The following is a 24,149-nucleotide window of genomic DNA, read 5'->3' on the forward strand; positions in this document are numbered from 1 at the left end:
TGCGTGCATAGGCCTGGAGTGGCTGGTAGGTCATTCCGGGACCCCAGCTGCTCCAGGCCTATGTGCAGGCCTACATGCTCAGAGCAGCCTGGCTCCCGAGAATGCCTATCCCCAGGATGCAGGCCACTTAGCACCGGCACGCGCATAAGCGGCTACGAGGCAGGAACATCCCTGCCCCTGGCTGCTCTGCGCCTACGCGTGGGCCTACAGGCTCCGAGCGGCCTGGGTTCCAAGGATGCCTGTCCCCAGGATGCAGGCCACTTGATGCCTGCACACGCGCAAGCGGCCGCCCCGCCCCCAACGGCTCTGTGCCTGCATATGCAAATTAACCTGCCATCTTTGTTGGGTTAATGTGCATACTCACTTCTGATTGGCTGGTGAGCGTAGCAGAGGTATGGTCAATTTGCATATTTCTCTTTTATTAGTGTAGATTGTATGAATATGAAGGCTGCCAAGGAGCATCTGCCATGATGGCAATGGGATCTGTGCAGAATGATCATCAGAGCCAGAGAAAGGAGAGGAGAGATGGAATAGTCCCCTGCAAATACAGGTTACCAAAGTGTGCGGCAAAGGACACCCCATAGTATTAGCATGTTATCACTGTAACAGGGTAAGATAAACCACTTAGAAAGAAACTTAGAACTTGTTTGAAATACACAGTACACAAAATTGTTAGCTGGAGAAGCATGGGTAGCTCAGCAAGCCACAAGGCAAATGCTTGGCCATCTCTGGATAAGAAGGAAGATCATAATTTATGCTTTGATTCTTTCCCTGGGAGGGAAAGCCTGTTGCTCCTAGGACTTCTTCCCACTGTCTGACATTATGGGGATTTACAGGCTCAGCCTGCAGAAAATAGCCCAACTGTGTTAAGAGCAACAGCATTTTAAGTGATTGTCCCCCCACAAACTACACAAGGTTTCTTATTCCTTTGTTATATCAGATTATTTTTAATGCCCATAAGTTAATGGCTATTTTTTAATTTAGATTTTCATCACCTATCCACTACTCAGAAAGGCTTAGCCTGTCCATGACTTTAACATTTTCTTCTATGAAGGTGTAAAGACCAACTTGTGATACCTAGCACAGACAGATAATATATAACCAAAAAAAAAAGAAGGTTAAAAGAATAAGCTCAGTAAGCTCTTCCATCAGGAACTCCCAATTTGACATCCTGTCACATTGACAAGCTGACACGCCAGCTTCAGAGGTACCTTGGGATGTTGATGATATCTGTGCCCGGTTCCTGGCCAGGAACTAGACCACCAGCCATGTACTCCTAAAGGCATCTCCCAGGCAAAAGTGGAAAACTTTGCTCTCATACTTGAAACAAACCTGATGGTTGTACACCTTGTTTATTAATGTGGACAATTAATTGCCTTTTCTCAACATATACGTTGCTCTCCCTGTGACAACCTGGGGTTGGAAATTCCAATATGATGAGTGTCCTTCAGGCCACATTGGCATGTTCATTGGTCTTTAAAAAATAATGGGAAGAAGTAGGAGCTTTTTAAGGTTTTGATATTGATCTTAAAAATCTTGGTTCTTTTATTCTCTATCAAACCCATCAGTGAGGCAAATGAGGTGGCCAGCAGCTTGCTCAGACTGATGCTGGGCAGACTGTAACACCACCGGTCATTTCGCTAGGGAAGCTCTGATGTCTCTCCTTCCCTCTATGCGCTGGGCCTTCGCCAAGGTGAATGTTTCCAATTAAAACCAGACCATGGATTTTTTTTCTTTAATCAGTAGAAAAGATCCTATTTTCAACGGAATAAATAAGAAATCTGACAGTCTTTAAAAAACCCTGTTTCAGCGGCATTGACCTTGTGATATTTCACGGTGCCTTAGGCTTCTTCACAAAGAGGCACACCAGGCTATTTTTCCACTTGTTAACTTTTCGGAATGTTTCTCATTATATTCAGTCCAGTTTTGGGGGTTCACAGGGCAGAGCTTTGGCTGGTATAATCTGACCTTGCTAAATTTTCAAGGGTAGGAAAATTCTCTTATTCTCCTTCTCCCTCTTCCTTTTCTTTTCTTGGTGTTAAAAAAAAAAAAAAAAAGCGAGGGTTGTTGTTTTTTTCATGTCTAGAGGAAACAGGGCCAATTATGCAGTGCTGTCTGAGTTAATTCCGTTTATATATGACTAAGGTAACATATTAGTAGGGACTCTTTTGGGTGCTTGCAAGTAACGAGAAACCCACTCAAAATGTTAAAGCATAAAAGGGCATGTATTTGAGTCACTTCACTGCAGAGTCCACACAGTCCTGATCCCAGTATGCCTTGCCCTCGGGCTCTGCTCTCTTCTGGGCTAGCTCCTTACCCAAACTGGCTTTCTCTACATGAGAGGAGTGTCGAGTTCAAGTCCTGCTAAACTTGAACCTATAAGAGAGAGGGCTTATCTTTCTAAGAGTTCCCCCAACAGTCCCAGGATTGAGTCCCATTGGTTCAGATCAGCCTGGTTTGGATCACTTATCTGCCCAGAGCTAATCACAAAGACGGGAGGGGGTGATTAACCAGGCCTTGGTCACATGCCTGGAGGGGGTTTTAACTCCACCTGAACCACATGGACTGAAAGGGGTGGGAAGGGGGCTCCTCCCATGGACAGTCAAAGGGCCATGGCCAGAAGTGGGTATGGTTTCCAGCAGGCTCACTGGTGGGTACTGGAATAAACCCATGTTGACTTTTGAATGAGAATGTCTGATGGAAAACTATTACATCGTTGCAGGTATTGACTTCATTTTTTCATACTTAATTTGATGAGTTTTTTTGAAGTAATGAGATCAGGGTTAAAAATTCCATCTCTGGTGTCTGTTACCTCTGTAATCTGGAACAGGCCTCTTAGCTACTCAGAGCCTTTGTTTTCTCTTCCTACAGGGAGATTAATGCCCACCTTACAGCATGGTTTTGAGACACAAGTAAAGTAATATTTGTCAAGGTATTTTACAAACTACAAAGCTGTAAGTTTGGGTTGTTCTAGATATTATTATTATTTGAGATAGCTTCTAGTTTTCTACATTATGCTTTTTCAACTGCAACTGGGAATAAATGTCTTTTAAAGTGAAGCTCATACTATTTGGCTGTGTTCTACAAAACCATTTCTGTTTTCCAGCTTGTAAGACCAGACTAATACTTGTGCACTGATACGGAAACAGTCGTTCTTAGGAATGCAAACACGGTACAGGTTCTTATCGTGTCATAACCTAATTAGCATTGGAGCTCTTTGGAAAGAATTTGGGGATGATATCCCATACTTAAATACTTCTAAGTACTCTATGAGTTGGCATATATCAAAATATATCATACTTTATGTTAAAATATTTTATTTCTCTTAAAATGTTGGCTATGTAAGGACAAGGCCCGACTGACCCTTCCTGGGTCACTTGTTAATTCCCTATAATAAGCACTCCATAAATACTTGTTGATCGGATTACTTTACACAAGGTTATAGGCACCGAAAAACCACATGTTTCTAGGACTGCAGACTGGACATAAATTGGGATGGTCTCAAATTTTTTAGAGAAATAAACTACCTAGAACTGCAGTGTGTCACCTACCTGGCTTGATCTGGTAGTTCATTGTCCTCATTGTCAGAGCCCGCACTGATTAATACAAGTTTATAATGAGGAAACTGGGACACAGAGAGTTTATGTTGCTCATTCCAGACCACACAGGTCATGAGCAGAGCCAGGATTCACTCCCAGGCCTTAACCACTATGTGATGAACACCCGTGTTGTCTCTACAAACTGGTCCATGACACCCTCTAGAAACTCTAGAACCCCAGAGGGCTCCAGTGCCATGTTTTGAGTCCTTCAACAAATTATGTTAATAATATCTAATCCCTGATGTAAATGTGAGGTTAGTAGAGAATTGAACCTCTAGGGGAGCATTGGATAAATGTTGTATTTGAAGACAATCCTTTGCTCTGGACATCCCATTTTTCATCCTTTCCAAATCAGGGATAGCAAACAATTGCTTCATGTCAACAGCTGTGAAATGAGGTGACCCCCTTTCTGTGTGGGTCTCTATGTTAATGAGGTTTGAATGTAGCATCACACAGGTGTATGTGCATTAATACCCAGAAGATTCTCCTGTTAAAGGAAAACGGGATTTTCGTGTGGGAAGGGGCCAGAAAATGCCTCTAGTCCTGCCTCATGATGCATCACCCTCTCTAATGCATGCTTAACAGACAGCCACAATCTTCTGCTTAAACTTCTCCCTGGAAAGGTGGCCCCCACTTTGTGAGGCAACTCCACCACTGGAAAAGTTCTAATTGGTGGAACTTTCATCCTGTATGAAACTGAAATAAGCCTTCCTAGAATTCCTATGTAGTTGATGCTGTCTTCTGAAACAACGAAGAAACCTGCTCCTTCTTGCTGAGAACAGTTCTTTAAGACTGAAGACAACTTGCTGTCCTCCCCCCACTATATTAACCATAGCTAGCTGCTTGCCAATATCATTCTGATAAGTGGGATGTGGGCTACACAGCATCCTGATTCCCCAGTTTGGAAGTTTTCCAGCCTTTGTTAATGGCCATGAGTCATGGTGCCCTACTCAGCCCTCAGCAGTGGTGTGTGTGTATGTGTTTAACCTTAATGCAGGATTTTACATTAGCATTATTACTTTCCAGCTCAAATGTTTTTTCAAGTTTACCCGATAACCCTTCTACCAATGGCTTTTTAAAACTGGTCCAATACTCTGTGTATCAGTGATCCTTCCTGACTATGTAATGTGCTCATTTTAAAAGCTTACCTCAAAAAAGCACGTCTTTCAAGTAACCCTACAACATATCGATTTCAGTGCTAAGTGGACAGAACTGAGGGGGGAAACTGTAACCTTCTACCAGAGACCTCTTAGGTTGGCATCATTCAAGTTAATAGTTCAGCTAGACCTTTTCTTAAATGTTTTCCACAAGGATAAAATGAGGAAGTAAGGGGATCTTGATAAACATCATTGAATGAATGGCTTCGTCCAATACCTCTCTTTTTACCAGAGGCAGGAAGCGGTGTTGAGCCTATAGTTAATAAATGGATTTAAATAAAGAAAATGACAGCCTCAGCTTGCAAGAAAGGAACATAATGTATATTTTAAAGAGATGTTACAGGCAAAGAACAGCATTACTTTGCAAAATCGAGTTTCTTTGCAGCAATTCATGTTTTGATAAAAAGCTGATCACTGCTTTTCTGAGTGAGTTATTAATATTTCTGCTTTTTAGTGGTCCTGAAAAATGTATGTGATGGCATCCAAACTTTGAGGTAGAACAAGTAAAATAGCCCATATTGCAATAAATAGCATGATCCCAATTGACTTAGATTCCCTGCAACACCCAGAGAACCTGGGGAGCTGCCCAGCAGAATCTGGAGTCAGTGTTCCATTTTCCTTTCTCTGCTCTATTTTTTCATAAATAATTCTGTCATTTAGGTTCACAACTGTCATATTAGGAATGCAGGTTATATATTATCTCTACAAATGAATAACAGGAATCACATAGCCTATAGTTCTCTCCTACTTTGGCAGCTGAGGGCTTATTTTATGTGCTATCAGTTCCAGAATCGGAGTTGGAAGGAAGAAAGGGAGGGAAGAGTGGAGGGAAGGAGGGAGGAAGGGAGGGAGGGAGGAAGGGAGGGAGGGAGGGATGGAGGGAGGGAGGGAGGGAGGGAGGCAGGGAGGAAGGAAGGAAGGAAGGACAACTGTAAACTTGGGCAGGCTACAGGTAATATCAGGATATACATATGATGCCAGTGTACTTGTGATGGGACCAAGTGTGGTGTTTATTACTTCCTCCCACCTTTGCTAGATCGATTAATGCTGACACCAGCAATAGTGGGTCACACATGGAGAAACGACTGTTTGCCTGGCTTTTCACATCCAGCAGGTGATTACCGATCTGTCCAAGAATTTCCCTGTAGACATGGGGGGAAGGTCACAATCACAAAGGTTTGCAAGGACTGCTCTTAAGAAAGATGGAGAAATGACAGGAAGCAGCATTTTCTTGAGTCCAGCATTCCCTGCAAATAAAATAGTTCATCTGAATCCTTTGATTAAAAGGGTCAGTAGGGTATGGTGCCAGGTGGGTACTAGACTTGTTGGTGGAATCACTTCGTAAGTTATATAAATGTCTAACACTATGCCATAAACCTGAAACTAATGTGATACTGAACGTCAGCTGTACTTGAAAGATTTTTTTTTAATTTTTATTATCACAATAAAAAATAATTAATTAATTAATTAAAAGGTCACTGATAAGAAACCCTGAACTTGAGTCGTTCACAGTACAGTTGAGAAGAATCACATACAGTTGGTTCAGGTCCTTGTACATATCGCACAACTCACCTGAGAGGAGAGGAGGAGGATGAGTCCTGTACCTGTAACAGAAGAGGTGATAAGATGCTGGCCTGCGGGGAACTGGGGGGAGACAAGAGGTTGCGGTTTTCTGGTTTCCTGACCAGGTTCACTTAGTGCCCCTGGAAGAAGAGGCTGAGGCCGAGGGGCCTGTTCCTGCGGAAACAAAGATGCACCCGAGGTGTTTGAACTGGATTTGTTCGACTCCATCCTCTGACAGAGCTCATCTCGTTTCAGTCCCAGCTCCAGGAGCCATGGAGTCTGCTGGCTCTTGGATGCGGGCGGAGGCCTCCTTGGTTGGGGTGCCCTTTTTTCTTTTGCCTTTGAAGCTGTTTTGTTCACTCTTCAAGTTTGTTTTTGTTTTATTATAGAAGCGCTGTCATCCAAGAGAAGGAATTGACTTTATTGTTCCTTTGGCTTTTGCTCGGAACCTTTCCTATTTCTTGTTGGATTCTTTCTGGTAAATTTCTGAACACCCTGTACTGTGAAAGAATTAAGGCCAAAAAAAGAGAAGAAACAGGAAAAGTCAATTTTTTTTTCAGGGCTAGAACAAAGCAAAAAATTCCTCTCTGATAGAATCTGACCAGAGGGCTCTATTCATACAGGTTTCTTTATTAAAATAGTGATGCAGCATCGGCCAACTCCCGGAAGATCTTCAGAGCCTAATTGGAGTTGTTGAGCTGATGGAGGTATCGGTAGCTTGCTCCATTCCAAGACCCACCGTCGGCCTCTGAATCCCAGTTTACTACTGGTCCTGACAATAGAAAAAGGGTGGTGTCCATAGCAATTTCCATCCCACAGTCATCCACTAAAAGCCAGGTGGATGCCTACTCACTTTGCAACCCAAGCCTTGCACCCAGTGGATGAGCAGTAACTATTTTTTAATGAATGTCCAGGTGCCAGGGAGACAGGTTCTTGTGCTCTGAAGTTTTTTCAGATTTTCCATTTCTGCTTGAAAGAGAAATCCCTTTGCAGTGTGGTCAGCATAGACTCAATCTACACTAATAAAAGAGAAATATGCAAATTGACCATCACTTCTTGGTGCCCACCAGCCAATCAGGAGTGGGTATGCAAATTAACCTGACAAAGCTGGCAGCGGCCCCGCCCCCCAGCTGCTCCAGGCCTCTGGGCAGCACGCATGCAGGTGTGGAGTGGCTGGGCGGGGTGGGACGCCTACTATGAGGAGCAGGGTGGGGGGCGGAGGGAACTACAGGAGCGGTGCTCCGGCCGGAGCAAAAATGGAAGGCCGTGGCCAGAGCGAAGGCCTGGGTCCCGGGTGCTGGAGGAAAACCAGTGCCGGCAGCCAGGGAAGGAAGGCCTATTGCACGAATCTTCGTGCAACGGGCCTCTAGTTTGGATATAAAATGCTGAGTGCTCAGGGAAGGCTTCTCTGAGAAAGGGGCATTGAAGGAAGTGAGGGCTGGCCCTGCAGTCTGTGAAGGAAGGACATTACTGGCAGAGGGGAAAACACATGCAGAGGCTTTGAAGCAAGAATATGCTTTGCTGTTCAGAACCAAGTGGGCAAGAGGAAGAGTAGTAGGGAGGAGGGTGGAGAGGGAAGGCAGGGATGGTGCCAGAGGATGGAGATTCTTGCAGGCCATTGTTAGGATTCTGAATTTTCTTCTGAGTTAAATAGGGCAAAGTGGCATGACCTGGATGGATCATTCTGGCTATTGTGTGGAGAATAAGGACTAAGGGGGCAAGGATGAAAGTAGTGAGACCAGTTTGGAGGCTAATGAAATAATCCAAGTAAGAAAAGGTAGTGGCTTGGACCAGGTAGGTGATAGGAGGGTGAGAAGATTTTAGGGGATTCAATGGGAGTTCCTGCTAGGTTGAGTGCAAAATGGGAGTAGAAGGATATTTACAACTGGAAGAAGGGGGTTGGCATTTACTAAGAAAGCTTAAAGCGGAGGTGAGATAACCAGGAGCTTGGCTTCAGGCATTTAATTTTAAGATTACGATGCCTATTCATCATCAAAGTAGAGCGATCAAGAAGGCAACTGGATATCTGAGTCTGGAGTTAGCAGAGAGGTCTGGGCTGGAGATACAAGTGTGAGAGTTGGGACTGGATGAGATCACCTCGTATAGCCAGAGAGGGAAACCAAACTGATGGGATCCGAGGACGATCAGATCCTGGGAACCAGCAAAGGAGGCTGAGAAATGGAAGGAGTGATCCACGGTGTCAGATGGGTCAGGGCAAATGAACAGGTGGGTTTGGCAGAGTGACGGGTGCTGTGAAGAGCAGTTTCAGTAGAGTGGGCTTGGGTGCAACAGGAAAGGGGAAAGTGGAGACTGTGTGGATACCTTTGGGGGAGTTCGCTTCTTAGAGAAGAGCAGAAATTGAGCAGGATCTCAAGGAGGATGTTGGGTCAAGGGAAGAAGTCTGTTTACTTGGAGTGGAAGATGTTACAGCACTTTTTGAGAATCTTCCAGTAAAGGGGGGGAAATGGATGATGAAAGAGAGATAGCTTATTATAAACTACCTGATTGCTACCAGTTGAGCAGAAAAGAAGGCCACCTTTAGGAGGAAAACCTTGGAGATAAGTAAAATGCTTTCATTTTATCCTTAGGTTTTAATGCAAATATGTTGTATTTTCTGAACTGAATTCATGATAACCTGAGAGACAGATGGTAACAAGAGCAAGATGTATGTTGTATTTTAAGAAAATGTTTCCAGAGTCAGGAGGCAGGTCTGAACTAAAGATAAAATTAGGCACCTTCAAATTTCTGTTGACTTCATCATCAAAGAAGTAAACATTAAAGTATTAATTGTATATCAGTTACAAGGCTACTATATTTTTACTTAACCCCCATTTATTTGGATATCATGATGATTCGGGTTCAGATAAACTCCATTAGCCTTTCCAATATATGTGGAAAAAGGATTGAGAGAAAATTAATAAGCAAATGAAATTGCAAAGGGGTGTTTAATATCCTTTTATAGAATTATTTCCAAGTAGCCCTGTAACATGCAGGCATGATAATTACAAATGTTCCTACTCTTGTCAACCAAGTTGGCCACACTTTTTCAGCTCTTGTCAGGAAAAATGAGACCATTTCTAACAAGAAGTCTGCAGAGTTGGTTTCTGGTGCATTTTACCAGAAATGTGTCTGCAGTGACTAGTTGAAAGGCACAAGTGCCAACAACCACCTGGACCAGCTACAGATGGGAATGAATGTTCCTGAAGTGCTTTACCACTAACCAGGACATCTTTGAACACATCCTATGATTCCATTCTTCGGTCAACATGCTTGACACCCTTCTGTGTTCCAAACGTCCTAGGAATTTAGGTCCTAGAAATTGTGCAAAGGTATCTTTCTCATGAAGCTTACCATGAGCTGCACAACAACCTAGTGAGATATGTAGGTCAAGTACTATTATTATTCGTCTTTTCAGATGAAGACATTCTAAGGCTTAATTAAAACTCAGATTTAAATCACTACTGTTCTAGGAATTGGAGCCTCGGGTGAAATTTTATTACTTACTAGAGTCCCGGTGCATGAAAATTCATGCACTCGGGGGCAAGAGGGTTCCTCAGCCTGGCCTGCACCCTCTCATAGTCTGAGAGCACTTGGGGGATGTCCACCTGCCATCTTAGGCCCGCTCCCCAGGGGATCAGGCCTAAACTGGCAGTCAGACATCCCTCTTGCAACCTGGGAGCCCTCGGGGGATATCTGCCTAAGCCACAGTCAGATAGCCTTAGCACTGCTGAGGAGGCAGGGGAGGCTCCCGCCACCGCAGCTGCGCTGGTAGCCCAGCTTGTAGCTAAGTGGAGCTCCCCCTGTGGGAGTGCACTAACCACCAGGGGGCAGCTCCTGCATTGAGTGTCTGCGCCTAGTGGTCAATGCGTGTCATAGCGACCAGTTGTTCCCCGTCATTCTGCCGTTAGGGTCAATTTGCATATTGCCCTTTTATTATATAGGATATTTTCTTTCTCAAAACTTTTCAAAACTCAGTGTTTTAATACATGGTATACCCTGAAATATTATCTTTATAAATATGAATTTCACAGCAGAAACTTTTGTATTTAAAACATTTATTCCAGCACTCAGTCTAATAACCATGTGCTAGAAGAGCCATTTCATATGATAAAGTCACAGCTGGTCCACCTTAAGTTACTGCTCTGTGAGCCTGATGAATCCTTTCCTGCCAACAGAATTCCTGTGATATCTGAAATGTATCAGCTTTTTACAAAACAACCTTCATAACTAAAATATAATTTACTGCCTCTATTTTAAAATATGACATTTTACCATTTGCACTGAGTCACAGAATTATTGAAAATGAGGGAGGTTTTACTTTTTCTAAGTTTAAAACATAGCTTGTAAGTGGAAAATAGTTCTTATTACTTTAAAAGATATGTAAGCCACATATGAACTCTCTCTTCATTGTATATGACTAGAGGTGGGGGTTTTTCTTCACTGTGAAAAATTTTTATATGAATGTAAAAATATACAACTATGGCATGAGACCCTCTTTTTCCTCCTTAACTCTCTGGTAACTTTTAGGGACTGTTGGAAGATATATTCGTGTAACAGGATGCTTAGTGGGAATTTTCCTGTAAATACCGCACATTCTAGAGAGAAAGATGCACCCTGTCCGGGGCTTACCAAGGGGTGGTGAGCCTGCCCTCAGCTACCAGTCATGGAGCAGAAGATCAGTGCTGGGAAGGGCAGAGAATGGTCTGAGCCACTGCGGAAAGAGATGAGGCTTTCCTCCCTTCGGGGGAGAGGCAAGAGAATGTGTCCCCATGCTCTCCAAGCCTGGTGAGAGGGCCCCATGAGGCTCCTTACCAGAGTTGGGGAGCCTGCAAGAAGGGGGAGCACATCTCTTCCCACAGTTGGACTTCTGGCAGGCAGATCACGTAGCACCAACCTGAGCTGAAAACTAGAGAATTGGAGAGAGATGTCCTGGCAGAGCGAGGAGTGGTCACCGATCAGCCTGCCCTGCATGAAAGCGTTGTGTCCACGTGATGGGACCGGGTGTGCAGAGGGAGCTGGGCTTACGCCCTCTCCCGGCATCCCACCCAAGGTGCATGCATGTGTTCGCGGAGGGCTGAGTGGAGGAAGCCAAGCTGGGGCCAGATCTCACAGGAACTATGCAGTGGGGACCACACCCTCTCCTGAAGAGCCCTCCAAGAACGCATGTACATACAGTACAACCCGACAGGGCTGTGCCTTCAAGAGGGCGTCAGAAGCCATGTTAGTGTTCCCCTGACAGCCACAGAGACAACCCAGCCTCCGCCAGATAAGAAAGCCCAAGCCCTTCTGTACCCTCCTCCCCAACTGAGCACAGGAGGGAGGCAGGGCTTGGGGCTGGGGGCGGCCAAGGTTGACCACCACCCCCAGGTTTGGTAAGCCCCCAAGACTGGCCTGTGGTGAGGGAGAGCAGCGTTTGAATCAGATAGGACGTTGGAGTTTTATACAAAATGGATTCTTCAAGGCTCAAAGGGACCGGGAAGGCATGCACTGTTCCCGAAATGTCACTTGGCCTGTTGCCCATCTGGAAGGAGGGACTGGGCATGGCCCATGTGGGAGCAATGAGGAGAAAACAATAAAACATTCAGGCGTTTGAACCCCAGAGGAGTTGAGAGAGTTGAGACTGTTCCATGAACGAGTCCCATGTATATATAGGATGTCCCCCAGAAATGTACATGCACACTTTGAATAATTATAAAGGCAGTGTTTATTAAACTACAGTTCACTTTCAAAGTTGAGCTATCAGCTGTTAAGGTGTGTATACATTTTGGGGGACACCCTGTTATATTTGTTTCAGGATCAGCGAAACAAGTTCCGTGTAACCAGGGTCCCTCTGCCTTCCGGTGAAGTCGGTCCCAGGCCTTGCTCCCTATCCCGTCAGGCTGACATGCATGACACTCCCGTGTGACCTGAGCAGGCCACTTGACCTCTGGGAATGTTGGTGTCTTCATCTGCAGATGACGAGGCGTCCCTGAGCTACTGCTAGCCCGTCTGTGAACATGGTGGGAGATGTGGTTTACGTGGTGGGAGATGTGATTTACAGAAAAGGATTAGCTCAGCCCTGGGGGGTGAGAGTGCAGCACGGCCATGGGGATCCTGGGAGGGAGTCTGTACCTGTTAGGATGGTAATCCCACGGAGGCAAGGAGTGAATACATTCAAATCAAATGGCGGCTATTGGAGATGAGGCTGCGGGGGATGAGGGGCCCAAGACTTAAACCGCTAGGGATTCCCTGTTTGAACAGTAGGAAGAGGAAGATGCCCCTGTGGAGAATATGACGTGAAGTTTAAGAGGGAGCTGAGAAGAGCAGAGCTGGTGTAAGTGGAAGGGGGTTGGAAGTGCCTTTTGGTTGGATCCTGGGGGGTCTTTCTTGCTTAATAGAATGCCAGTTACCCGGCACTCTGTCCCCAGCAAGCCATCAGATGACAGGAGGGATGGAAAGCAAAGACATACGTATGTGTAGATGTAGCTGGAGAAAAAGGCGTTAAATTTCTGGTGAGCATTTCTGGGAGGGTTGAGGTGGGAGAAACGTTTAGCCGGGAGAAGCGTTCTTTCCCTTGAGCCCCTGGCCGGTGACGTTGTTCTTTACTAGGTTTCCGAACCATATCGCGGGTACGTCTTTATCTCCTTCTTGCACTGATCTCTGTACCTCTCTCTACTCGTGAATTCTCAGGGTGTCCACAGTGCTGGCTGAGTTAAGGTTAGGCGCTCTGCTCTGAGATTCCATTTCAGGGCGTCTTTTAGACAGTGATGGAATTCACTCCTTTTCAGGAAAAGACCTGCAAAGGTCAGCCAGGCGCCTAGTCACTTTGTTTGGTGGTTTCTACTCTAACTCCTGCGAGGGGCTGTTGGTTAGTTTGGTCCTAAGCAGACCTCGTTGCCTCCTAATAATGGCTAGTTATTAGATTGGCAGTGGTATGGTGGAGAGAGCGAATTACAGAGCTGATCCATTCCGTGCACAAATGCTGTTCCCCAAAGTTTCTGCTTGAATTACAGAACTGAGCTTCCCCACCCCCAGCCTCCTTCCCGCCACCTCTGCCACCACACACTCCCAGTGCCGGGCGGCAGGCTGGCACTTGGCCTCTTGTTAACCACAGAGATCTGCCCTTGAGAACTCCAGAGGGAAAAATATCGCCTCGGTTTATCGAATGGAGAAGCAGTGACTAAATCACGAAAGTCATTTTACTGCATTGTTTGCTCGTGGTCATTTGAAGATAAGAAAATGAAGATGTTTGACGTGTGTTAAAGGTTTTCTCCCATCCTTCTTGAAACTATTGATCCTCTGAAATGATGTGAAGAGGGAAACTATTTCTGTTCTCTTTGGCAAAAGTAAACCACAGCTGGCTTTTCCCAGCGTGATTGGTCACTTCCCATGATATAAAGCTAACACCTAAATGCTCTTTTTTCTTTCTTTCTTTTTCCTAGCCAACACAAAATGTTTTTAAGCAAAAGAATGGCTTAGAAGTAAATGATTAACCCTTGGGCATTTTTTTTTTTTGAGCTTTTTTCTTTCTTTTCTTTTCTTTTTTTTTTTTTTTTAAGAAATGTGATTCTTTGCTTTTTATTATTTTCCTCTCTCCCTTCCTTGATGCTACCTCGGTAGCTGCTGTGTTTTAAATATTGACAAGATGAGATAGTTTTCTGTTTATATCAGCAGTCGTCTGTCTGTGAGATATGGACGAATCAGAACGCTGGATTCCCTTTCTCAGCCATCCATCAGGTCCATAATGTAAGGTTACAAACGGTTATATTCTTGTCCTGAACCTGCGCTGTGTGATGTGTTGCAAAGTGTTGTCAGTGGCCGCAGGGACCATGTCCTGGCAATGCAGAAATTGCGTGATGTCTAATGACTCCTGAGATTTTTATTTTTGTCTATGATACTTCATCCGCTGTGCCTTGTGACCAGTTGACGTGCAAACATTGTCCTAAAATGAGAAACATACTTGGTTTTGAAGTCTACGGTTAAAATCTGTCTCGTGTGAGTTTTGGCTTTCCTATCAGGTGTCTGTGTAACTTGCTTTTACAGGAAGAAGGAAAAGGGTAAATAGAGATATATATACACATGTATATATATCGGTGTTTTTCTGCCCCATTTTGTACTTCCCCATGTCCATGGGCTAGTCAACCCATTGTGTCTAACAGTTCTCAAAGGTCCATGCGCTTTACTAGTGAGAAATATTGGAGTGTGAGTTGCATGATCTTCCGTATCCGTTTTATGCAAATGTGGGAGGAGGCGAGCCAGGGGAGGCACTGTTACAGCTAAAAGTGGTTCTCAGCCTTTTGCATCTGACAGCACTGAATTGATCTCTGGAATGTGGACTCATGACCCATTTTACTCTGAGCTGCTGAATAGTACTCAAATGTTCACATTTCACCAAAATTCATTTGTGTTTGGAAAGGAACCATTTTAATGTTTGGGTTTTTTTCCATTTTGTCGTTTAAACTACAGCCCCGTTTTCACGTCCTGTTAAATTATTCCCATTGACTAGCCTACCCTACCGTCTGAGAGGCTGTGACATTTGGTTGAGAATCACAAAGCAGAGCTCGTGGGGTGGCATGCGAGGGGCCTCTCTCGGGGTGCCATGCCAGCGCACCCCTCCTCCTGTGCATGGGACTTCTGGCTCTTGGGGACCAGGGGGTGTAGACGTTGCCTGGTGCTGGCGCTCTGAGGTCCAGCAGTTCCTCCTGAACCTGCAAATGCTGAAACGTGCTTTTCGTGTTCAGAAGTGGCCATCTCTGCTCTGTATCATCAAAAGGAACAAACTCGTTATAACCAACTGCATTGGACCAAACGAGCATTCTTTATTCTTGAAGGTTTTTTGTTGTTTTTTTTAAAAGAACTACAACAGCATCCTGCTTTTGTGTGTGTGTGAACGTTTGGAGGAGGCTTTTTCTTACATTCACATCCAAATAGCCGTATACATATTTATAAGCAGAGAGCTATATGTAGCATTCTGCAAAGCCTTTGAGATAGCAGAAGGTAAAGGTAATCACAGAAATCTTATGTCTGATGTTTGGGGAGCCCGTCTCTGACATTTGTCAGAATTATTGAAAGTGAAACCTTAAAATAGCAGTTGTCCTTTAAAATCATTTTAGTTTTCCGTTAAGTGTTTTTGAAGAAGTAGGATATAATGTTTGTTAATATTCAAATCTAAATTTACAAGCAGGTAGGTGGGAGCAGTTCCTAGTAGAAAAGATTTAAAAGCCTCAGTTTTTAAAAAGCCAATTAAATTCTAATTTAAAAAATAAATTTTAAAAGAATAAGAGAGGGCTTGGATGATACCATGCCTTCCTGTCGTGTTAGAAAGCTATGTCATAGCCATGGCTTTTACTTACTGGCATCCTTAGGAAGTAAATAAATTTTCTCAAGAAGAAAATAAGAATACAGATAATGCTTCCCCCTTTGTATTCTCAGAGCATCTAGAATATGTAGTATCTTCAGTTTCCTTTTCTGGGAGGAGGAAGCTATACGATAAAACATTTCAACATCTGCCTTAGGCATTTGGTGTATTTGTACTAAAACCATGCAGCTTTGCCACCTTTTGAAATAATTCAAAGTTTAAAAGCTGCTTTGGATTCTGCCATGCAATCAAAACCTTATCTGTAGACTTCTGTGAATTATTTTCCTGTGTTATAACTAAATTCAGCTCCTAGTTTTCTCTTTTTCAGCTGGGGGTCTGAGACACTTAATTTAATGGCATCGTACTAAGTACGACCCAATTATGATCCTTCAGATTCAGCCCGACTATGGATTTCTAGTTGGCGGTTGGTAAATACCTGTTACACAGAATCAGTTCTCCATTTAAAATTCTAATCTCAAATTATGCTTTTTCTTACTGGGGACTGAGCCCACCACCCAGGCATGTGCCCTGACCGGGAATGGAACCGCGACCCAGTGGTTCACCGGTCAGCACTCAACCACTGAGTCATATCGGCTGGGCAAATTATACTTTTTCTTTCTATTAGAAGGTTAATTTTTATTTGAGTTTGAAGGCATAGTTAATAAAGTACATTTTCCTCTGTGTAATTGATATATCCTAAAGGAAGTAAGTAAGTAAGTAAATAAATAAATAAATAAATAAATAAATACCAAGGAAATTATGTTTTAAGCCATTGCCCAATTATTGAAATATTAAGATCATTCAATACAAGAGCCTAAAGAAAAGTTTTTCTTTAAGTATTTTAAGTTCTAAAGAGATAGCCTGAACACATTTAGGAAGAGTGGCTTGAATTATTTCCATTATTCTTATGTAATTACTTAAGCTTCTTAAAGAGTACTGCCAGTCAGTGGTAGTTTAAAATATGACAGAATTTACCCCAGACATTTCCTACTTCATTTTTTTATTCTAATTAAATATTATTGCTTCATTGTACCCATGTTTAGATCTACTTTTCATTGAAGATAAAGTTTTATTGTAAATCATTATTTGAGGCCAAAGACCTTTTAGGTCTGTTTGATTTTTATTTCATATTTAGGAAACATTTTTAACTGAAAGATTATTACCATATTTTCCGGCATATAAGACGACTGGGCGTATAGAAGATTTTCCTGGGTTAAAAAGTCATCTTATACGCCGGAAAATACGGTAGTTCTTTCAATTTACCTGAAAAATAGAGGTATTATCTAGGTACCAATGCACTATTTAATAGATGCTAATAGTTTGAATTTATTTTACATATAAGGCCAAACCCCAGATAGTCAGTACTCTGCCCACCTCCTCCTAGCTCATTCCTGCTGTAATTCAACCTCCAGGAGGGCTGAGACCTAAAGCACCCTTGTTCTCTGAACTCTTTCGTTCCTACCGCCAATCAACCAGGGGACGCTGAATCCCACCCGAGGGCTAAGGCCACATGTGCCCTTCACCACAGTGTGATGCCAAGTCCACCCGTTCCTGTTAAATTAATTCCAGAGGGAAAACACGACACCTGAGCTGAGTCTTCTAAATATTCTTAGCTCTAAGGTTTAAAACAAACAAGTTCATGAATATCCAGGAAGAAAAGAAATTTATTTTCTTACCAATTCAATATTAAGAACACTTTACCCTCAGTTTGAAAATGAATTTCTGGAAATAGCACTAAGTATAACAAAACTCAATTTCTATTTCCAGAAAGGTAGATTCAGCCACGTAGAGAATTTTAAAATATTTGGACTCGAGCAATGTTTCAAGGCCAGAAAGAAAGTAAAGTAAGGATTATATTTCTCTTCTCTATAATTATCTCCCCCAACCACAAGGGGGAGGTCCCATCTGATCACTCTGGATTCAAAGCAGGTGGTTTGTGATTTCTGGACAAAGTAGAACCCTGAGAGAGCAGAGGATGCTGTTGCCAAACAAAGTTAAATGGATGTGCCACTAATTTCTTCAAGTGGTTATCTCATAAGAGATCAGGGTAATTTCCAGATGGAGGTGGTATGTGCTGGGGCCTGTTATTCCCAAAATGGCTGCTACAGTGTATGCTGGATGATGTAAATATTTGGATCAGCATTTGGCTGTAGTTCTGCTTTAAGTGTATGGAACTCACATTGAAGTTCAATTATAAAAGTGCCTGAGTCAATGAAACAATTAGAGAATGAGTTTGCATATGATTTGCATGCTTAATATACTAACACCTGAAATGTCCCCATAACTCCAGCTTCGCCCCACCCACCCTCTCCTCCTGCAACCCATCGTGCCCCCAGCCCCCAGCTCCTGCCGTGTCTGTGTAGGCTGTTGTGAAACTGCCTGCTGAGCTCGGCCAAGGTTCCTCAGCTACACTGTGACAGGGCTAATGTGAAGATCTGATGCTTGGTTTGAGCTGTCACTTCAGCAGATGCTGGATCGAAGGATCTTATGATGCCAACCAGCTCCTTTTGTACCATTCCACGGAGTTGTGTGCAAACTTCTCTTGTTCCGTTGACAGTGTTACCTGTGACTTAAATGTACAACACCTGTTTGCTATGTTGTTGTTGCTTTATGGGGAGGGGGAGGGAAAGGGGGGAAAGTTAATGGGGAAGATTAGAGGATGAACTGCTGTAGGTGTTGGGAGAGCTTTTAATTAAGTACACATGGCTGCATGTTTCCAGAAAGAGATTGTCATTTAGAAGTTATTACATTCAGTCTCAAAATAATATTGAAATCTACATAGCCTACATTTTTTAAATTTTATACTGGATTTTTTTAGACGAAATCACAGCCAGTTGCAATGAAGACTGGAGAAATAATAAAGAGCCAGATGTTTGAGAAAGAAGGAAAAGAAACAATCAAAATAGGAAGTCAGGGGAAAACTTAATGCTAAACTTAATTGCAGTCAGTTATGGTTCTTACATAATAAACATTCATATCGCTATAAAGAAAAAACTCAAGAATGAATCAGGGATGGATCATAAAACAGACAAAAATGCTAAAATAGATATCCCAGGTGAAGTCCTAACAGTATCCACAGATGGGAAGATAGAAGAACCACGCCATCTGCATGTAAACCAGCAGCTAGAAGAAGACGAACTCACAGAGTAGCTCTGATTAGAACATGAGAGAGGAGTGAGAGGGGTTCTGACTGGTCACACGCTCCAGCGAGAAGCATGGGAAAGAGCGTGATACTGAGTGAGACTGGGGTGACCCATCTTAAAGAGAAAAGCATCAAGCTCTCTCCCTCTATGAAAAGGTCTACGCATTCCAAAGGGACTCTAGAATTTTCTTCTGGATTTCCAAAGACAGTTAGAAACTTCCAGAAGGCAAAGCCTATGCCTAACATGTTCCAGCATTGGCAACCACCTTACAGGCAACTTATTGGAAGTCCAAAGTGCACAGGAAAAATTGGAATGCTGGTCCTCTTCCCCAAAACACACATCCTGGAGAATTGTGGTTATTAGTCTTTGGGAATCTCTGTATTCTTTCAGAGAATTTAATGAAAGCTATGGACTTTCTCCTCCAAAACACCTACATCCAAAATGCTGCATTGTTATCCTAAACTCCTTGAAAATCCTACATTGTCAACCCATATGCTAGTACATCTATGGAACGTGGTCTCTAGCCAAGGTTTTGCTTGGTTTGGGAGCTCATGAGACCATTTTATATTCTTTCATCTCCTAAGAAAGGTAATTTCTCATAATTCTATAAGACCAGCCAAATCCAGGTTAGGAAAGAGTGGCTTTGGAAATCTGCCTACTGTCTAGTTTTAATTATGTCTATTCGAGAAGAAAGAACAGAGTTTTGAAAAATCAGAATTTTGGCCAGGGGACAGGGTAAGAAATCTCCCATGTGTAATATCTAAATCAGCCTAGAGCCCACAAAAGACCTGCCAACACAGGCCTTTGACTTTATAGATCTCACACTAAACCGTATTCAGGCAGACTGGGTTTTATTGCGCTTCGCTTCATTGAGCTTCATGGATGTTGTATTTTTTTCAAATGGAAGGCAAAAAGATTACGACTAAAATAAAAAATAAAGATTACGACGGTCTTTATTGTAATACTCACCTGATTGCGGTGGTCTGGGATCAAACCTGCAATATCTCCGAGGTATGCCAAAGCAATAAAACAGGTTGAGGCTAACCTCGTGAAAAATGCTAAGTCCAATGATGGGTCCGCCCTAGTGGGCATATGTGTTATGTGATATCCCAGCATATGCCTATATGCTTGTATTTGTGAGCCAGGATCCTCAGTTACATGCATATACACATATGACCAAACATGGCATTGTAATGCCCAAAACAATCACAGTGGCATTATGTCAATGCAAATGAAGTCAGGAGGGAAACTAGTTGTCATCCATTAGTAAATCTTTCTTCTAAAATGTTGTTTAGTATCACATAGAACCTTTCCTCCAGAGATAAAATTATTCAAAGGACATGGTACCTGTCATCCTTGGAACCTGATATTTATGGAACTGAGTATTCTGCACATAAAAGCAATTCAAACTAAAAATGTCAAGCAGTCAGGTTTAAAAACAGAAAACTCTTCCAAAGATTAGGCGTTCTTTCCCCTCTAACAGGAAAGTATGAATTAGCAAACCACTTACGAACATCTTAAAGGCCTTTAATTTTAAATTATTTAGCTTACAGTATCATTCTAACAGTAGAATAACTCAACTTCTTTCACACCTCAGAAATTAGCTCAGCTTTGGGAAGTATGCTAATACATATAAAACCGTAATAAACAGCGGAAGGATTTATAGACATACTAGTATAAGACACGCAAATTTATTTGCACATGTGCAGCACCTGGGTATACGATGAACTCGGGCTAGCCACAGGGAATGAACTTTGCCGACTGCTCATATTACCTCTGGAATAAATGTGATTTTCAGACAGGAGACTGGGGAGAACCTTCCATTACCTTGCGCCCTCCAAATGAAGCTACGGCCTCAACTCCAGTTCAGTACTGGCAGCACCACCCAGAAAAGCTCATCTTCCAGTCGTGTGATTACAAAGCTTTTGTAAGTTACCTTGAATTCGGTATTTAGGTCTGAGTAGGGATAGAGGGTGTATTTCTAGCTTCTTTATTTTATCTTGAAAATATACCAAAATGCCCATCTTCCTAAAATGGTCTCCCCAAATACATAGAACGTTATAACCCTTTTAATCATAGAAGCTTAAGATCTGTTTTCCCTTCTTATATAATTTATATTTTAAATGAAATGTTGTACACTGAAATCTTAAAATGGAAATGAGTATCGATATAGCACATATAGACATCTCCATTCACCAGTGGTCTCAAAACATTGGGTCTACCGCCTTATAAAAATTCCAACCTCTCCTCATTGTTATCAGTAGGATTATATTACTAAGGATTTTTTTAATAGGAGAGGGAATCAAGCTTAGCTGAGAATTGTGAGTAATCTGAACCAGTAATTGATCAAAAGATACCATAGGTTTGGGGGCAGGTGGTTGTCATGACTACAGCAGGAAAAGTAGCTGAACCCTCGGCAGCGCATTGAAACTGCCTGGCAAGTGTTTCAATTAGGACAAACTTTCCTGATACCTTAAAAGATAAGGATTTCACCAAGATCATTTTCCTTAATTAAGATGTGGGCGTGCTGGTTATCTCGAGCAGTTTAGCCTTTTTTTTTTTTCCCCACTTTGTGTTATCGGCACCTCTTTTCCTGCTTGCTTATCTTGAAACACGGGATTTATTTCAATAGTCATTTCCCAAAATCTGTAGGAGTGAAAAATGCCCCCTTCTTCCTCCAAATTCCGGAGGCTTTCTGAGCATGCCTTCCTTTAGCGCCTTTGACCACGCTGTGCCCCTGCCCAGCCTCTGCCAGTCGGGACTTCCCAGGCTACAGGACTGGTTGCCAATCCTGTTTTTACAGCGTGCCAGGGTCTCCTCAGTCATATCAGGAAAATAATTACCTTAATTCACGTAAAACAAAACACACCTAGAGCTCTTTTTTTTTTTTTCTGAAGGAAATTAGAGCAGGAAAAATGACAGATGGAAAACCTACTGAAGCTTCAAAAAGTTGAGTGCCCTAGTTGGTTTAGCTCAGTGGATAGAACATTGGCTTGCAGACTGAAGGGTCCCGGGTTCAATCCCATTCAAGGGCATGTTCTTCAGTTGCAGGCTCCATCCCCATCCCTGGTTGGGGCATGTGCGGGAGGCAACCAATCGATGTATCTCTCTCACATCGATGCTTCTCTCTCTGTGTCTCTCCCCCTCCCTTCCACTCTCTAAATATCAATGGAAAAATATCCTCAGGTGAGGATTAACCCTTTGCACTTGCTTGCTTTTTTCTGGATTCCTTTATTCTAATGCTAACCATGTCGAGTCACACTCGACATCCGAGTGCAAAAGGTTAACAACCACAAAGGAGTCCCTTGATAGCCAGGTGAAATAAACATTTTGCTAAAATAGACATGTTTGCTCCAGCTAGAACCTGGAGCGTGGTGGTGTTTCGTACTAAGGCAGTATGGGATCCCATCACCTAAGATCTGAGTGGTTGGTGATTCCAGGAAGAGAGCTTCCCAGCCTTCTTGTACCCCATTCAGCCCTCCACTGTTCATCTGCACCAGGGCCCCCTCCGTGGTTGAACAACCGAGGTGACATTGTCCCTCCCCACAGGCTCCCATCCCCTTCTCAGGTGGGTCAACCGTCAGAGGCCACACAGCTGTGAAGGAAAAGGCTCCAAAATAGGCCTCTCTGCCTTGGAACAGCCTAACGTTAATTACCTAAGCAGCCGACTAAGCCCAAATGGGGCGCCTGTGGCTCAGCTCCTCAGCTGTCTCATACAACCCTGTAATTACATAGACGGCAGCATGATTTATTTTTGCGGATATTGCTGCTTCAAAAAAAACACAGGGAAAACATTTTTAGATGCCCCCATTTTGCAGTTAAATATGATGTGAAAGATGGTGTCTTTAGAGAATGCTGCAGTTTTATTATAAAGAGCAATTTACAGCTTTCGGAACTGTGGTTAACTCGCTGTGTCCTCTCTACCGAAGTCCTGATTCATTAGGATTAGTTACTGTCCCCTCTTACAAGTTGTGCACCAACTCACAGCCAGGAGAGCTAGCCAATGGTACTTTCACAGTGTGTTTTTAAATCGCTGCTCGTATTTGTACTTATAAGTCATTGGATTTTTGTGTGTGTGTTTTAGTATTTAGGTTCTATGCTGATTAAAGAGCTCAGGGGGACAGAATCAACCCAAGATGCTTGTGCAAAAATGCGGGTAAGTTGTCCAAACAATTTTATTTCTAATCGCTGAAATACTAAATACTGGGTATGGATGCAAATTGCCACTTTTCACATTACTGTTTTCTTCATCTGTTGGTCTGCTGAGTCACACTGGTGTTACATGAGAAGGTGTTCAGGCCTTGTTCATGTTTATACTTGAGCTCATCTCGTAGTTTGAGTTGATGTCTTTTTGATATATTTATATGTATAACATTTACACTTATTTTTAAAGATCTAAAACAAATTATATATACATGGATCATTGTCCAGATTAGGAGGGAAAAAATGTACTTTGGTTTATTACAAGAAAATGTTTTCAGCACCCACTTGACAATCGTACTGATTTTCTGAAAAGGCTGCCAATAAACTAAAATTTATCAAACTCAGAAGTACTGGGAACATGTTGTATAAAGCTAATATTCTTTATGAGGCTTCATTATTCTTTTTTAAGTATAAGAAACACATTCAACTCTGCATTAAATCATATAACAACAGTGAATGTTGACAGAACTGGCCATTCCAGACATCTGTGATTGGTGGCTGCAGGATTCCTTGGAGTCTGTACCAGCCAATCCAGCTCTCACACTGCAGAACCACGCTAGCTCTTTCTTCCATGAGTCCCTTAGTCTTGCTTCCTCTATAGCAGATGGATAGGGGTTAGAGCAATATCTGATTGACAGTACAAATTAAGAATATTGGACTTATTCCACATAGCAACTAACCGGCGTCAGATTTAACGTCATTATTGAGTGAACCCTAGCTTTTATTTTCGGCCAGATACCTTGTCATTTATTTTATATGAACAGCTTTTGGTGGGAGTTATTTAAAAACATATAATTGAACTAAAACAGTTTTTAAGGTAAATGTGTAATACCCATTGCTCATGTAAAGCTAAATGTGTATGAGTCTTCATGAAATTGAGACCTCAGCATGTGATTGCTGATCTAATACTTTGACCAATTCAGTAGCAGATAGCCTGAAACAGTTTTCTTTCTATTTGATGCAGAAGTTATATGTAAATTGTCAGCGTCAGTGAGCCTTTATTACAGGGACTGTGTTGTGATAAAAGCTCTGGTATGTTCTAGATCAGTGATGGCGAACCTATGACACGCGTGTCAGCACTGACACGCGTAGCCATTTCTGATGACACGCGGCCGCATGCCGAGGATGAAACATTTGCTGCTCCTGA

The 24,149-nt window shown here is 42.8% G+C and overlaps 1 protein-coding gene across 9 annotated transcripts in view; it reads left to right on the top strand.

Moving 5' to 3' along the window:
• Positions 1-24,149, top strand: part of ANKS1B (ankyrin repeat and sterile alpha motif domain containing 1B) — a gene marked incomplete at its 5' end in the record, with an annotated part of 797,243 nt that overhangs the window by 731,442 nt on the left and 41,652 nt on the right. For 4 of the 9 annotated variants that reach the window (XM_079773890.1, XM_079773888.1, XM_079773894.1 and 1 more), the window contains 3 exons: positions 13,970-14,044; positions 20,598-20,726; positions 22,884-22,955. In XM_079773890.1, coding sequence (XP_079630016.1) covers positions 13,970-14,044; positions 20,598-20,726; positions 22,884-22,955 — 276 coding nt within the window. The remainder of the gene's footprint in view (positions 1-13,969; positions 14,045-20,597; positions 20,727-22,883; positions 22,956-24,149) is intronic. The other 5 variants (XM_079773891.1, XM_079773889.1, XM_079773895.1 and 2 more) reach the window with 2 other exon arrangements.

This window comes from Cnephaeus nilssonii (genome assembly GCF_951640355.1).
Source record: "Cnephaeus nilssonii genome assembly, chromosome: 6".
NCBI classification, from domain to species: Eukaryota; Metazoa; Chordata; class Mammalia; order Chiroptera; family Vespertilionidae; genus Cnephaeus; species Cnephaeus nilssonii.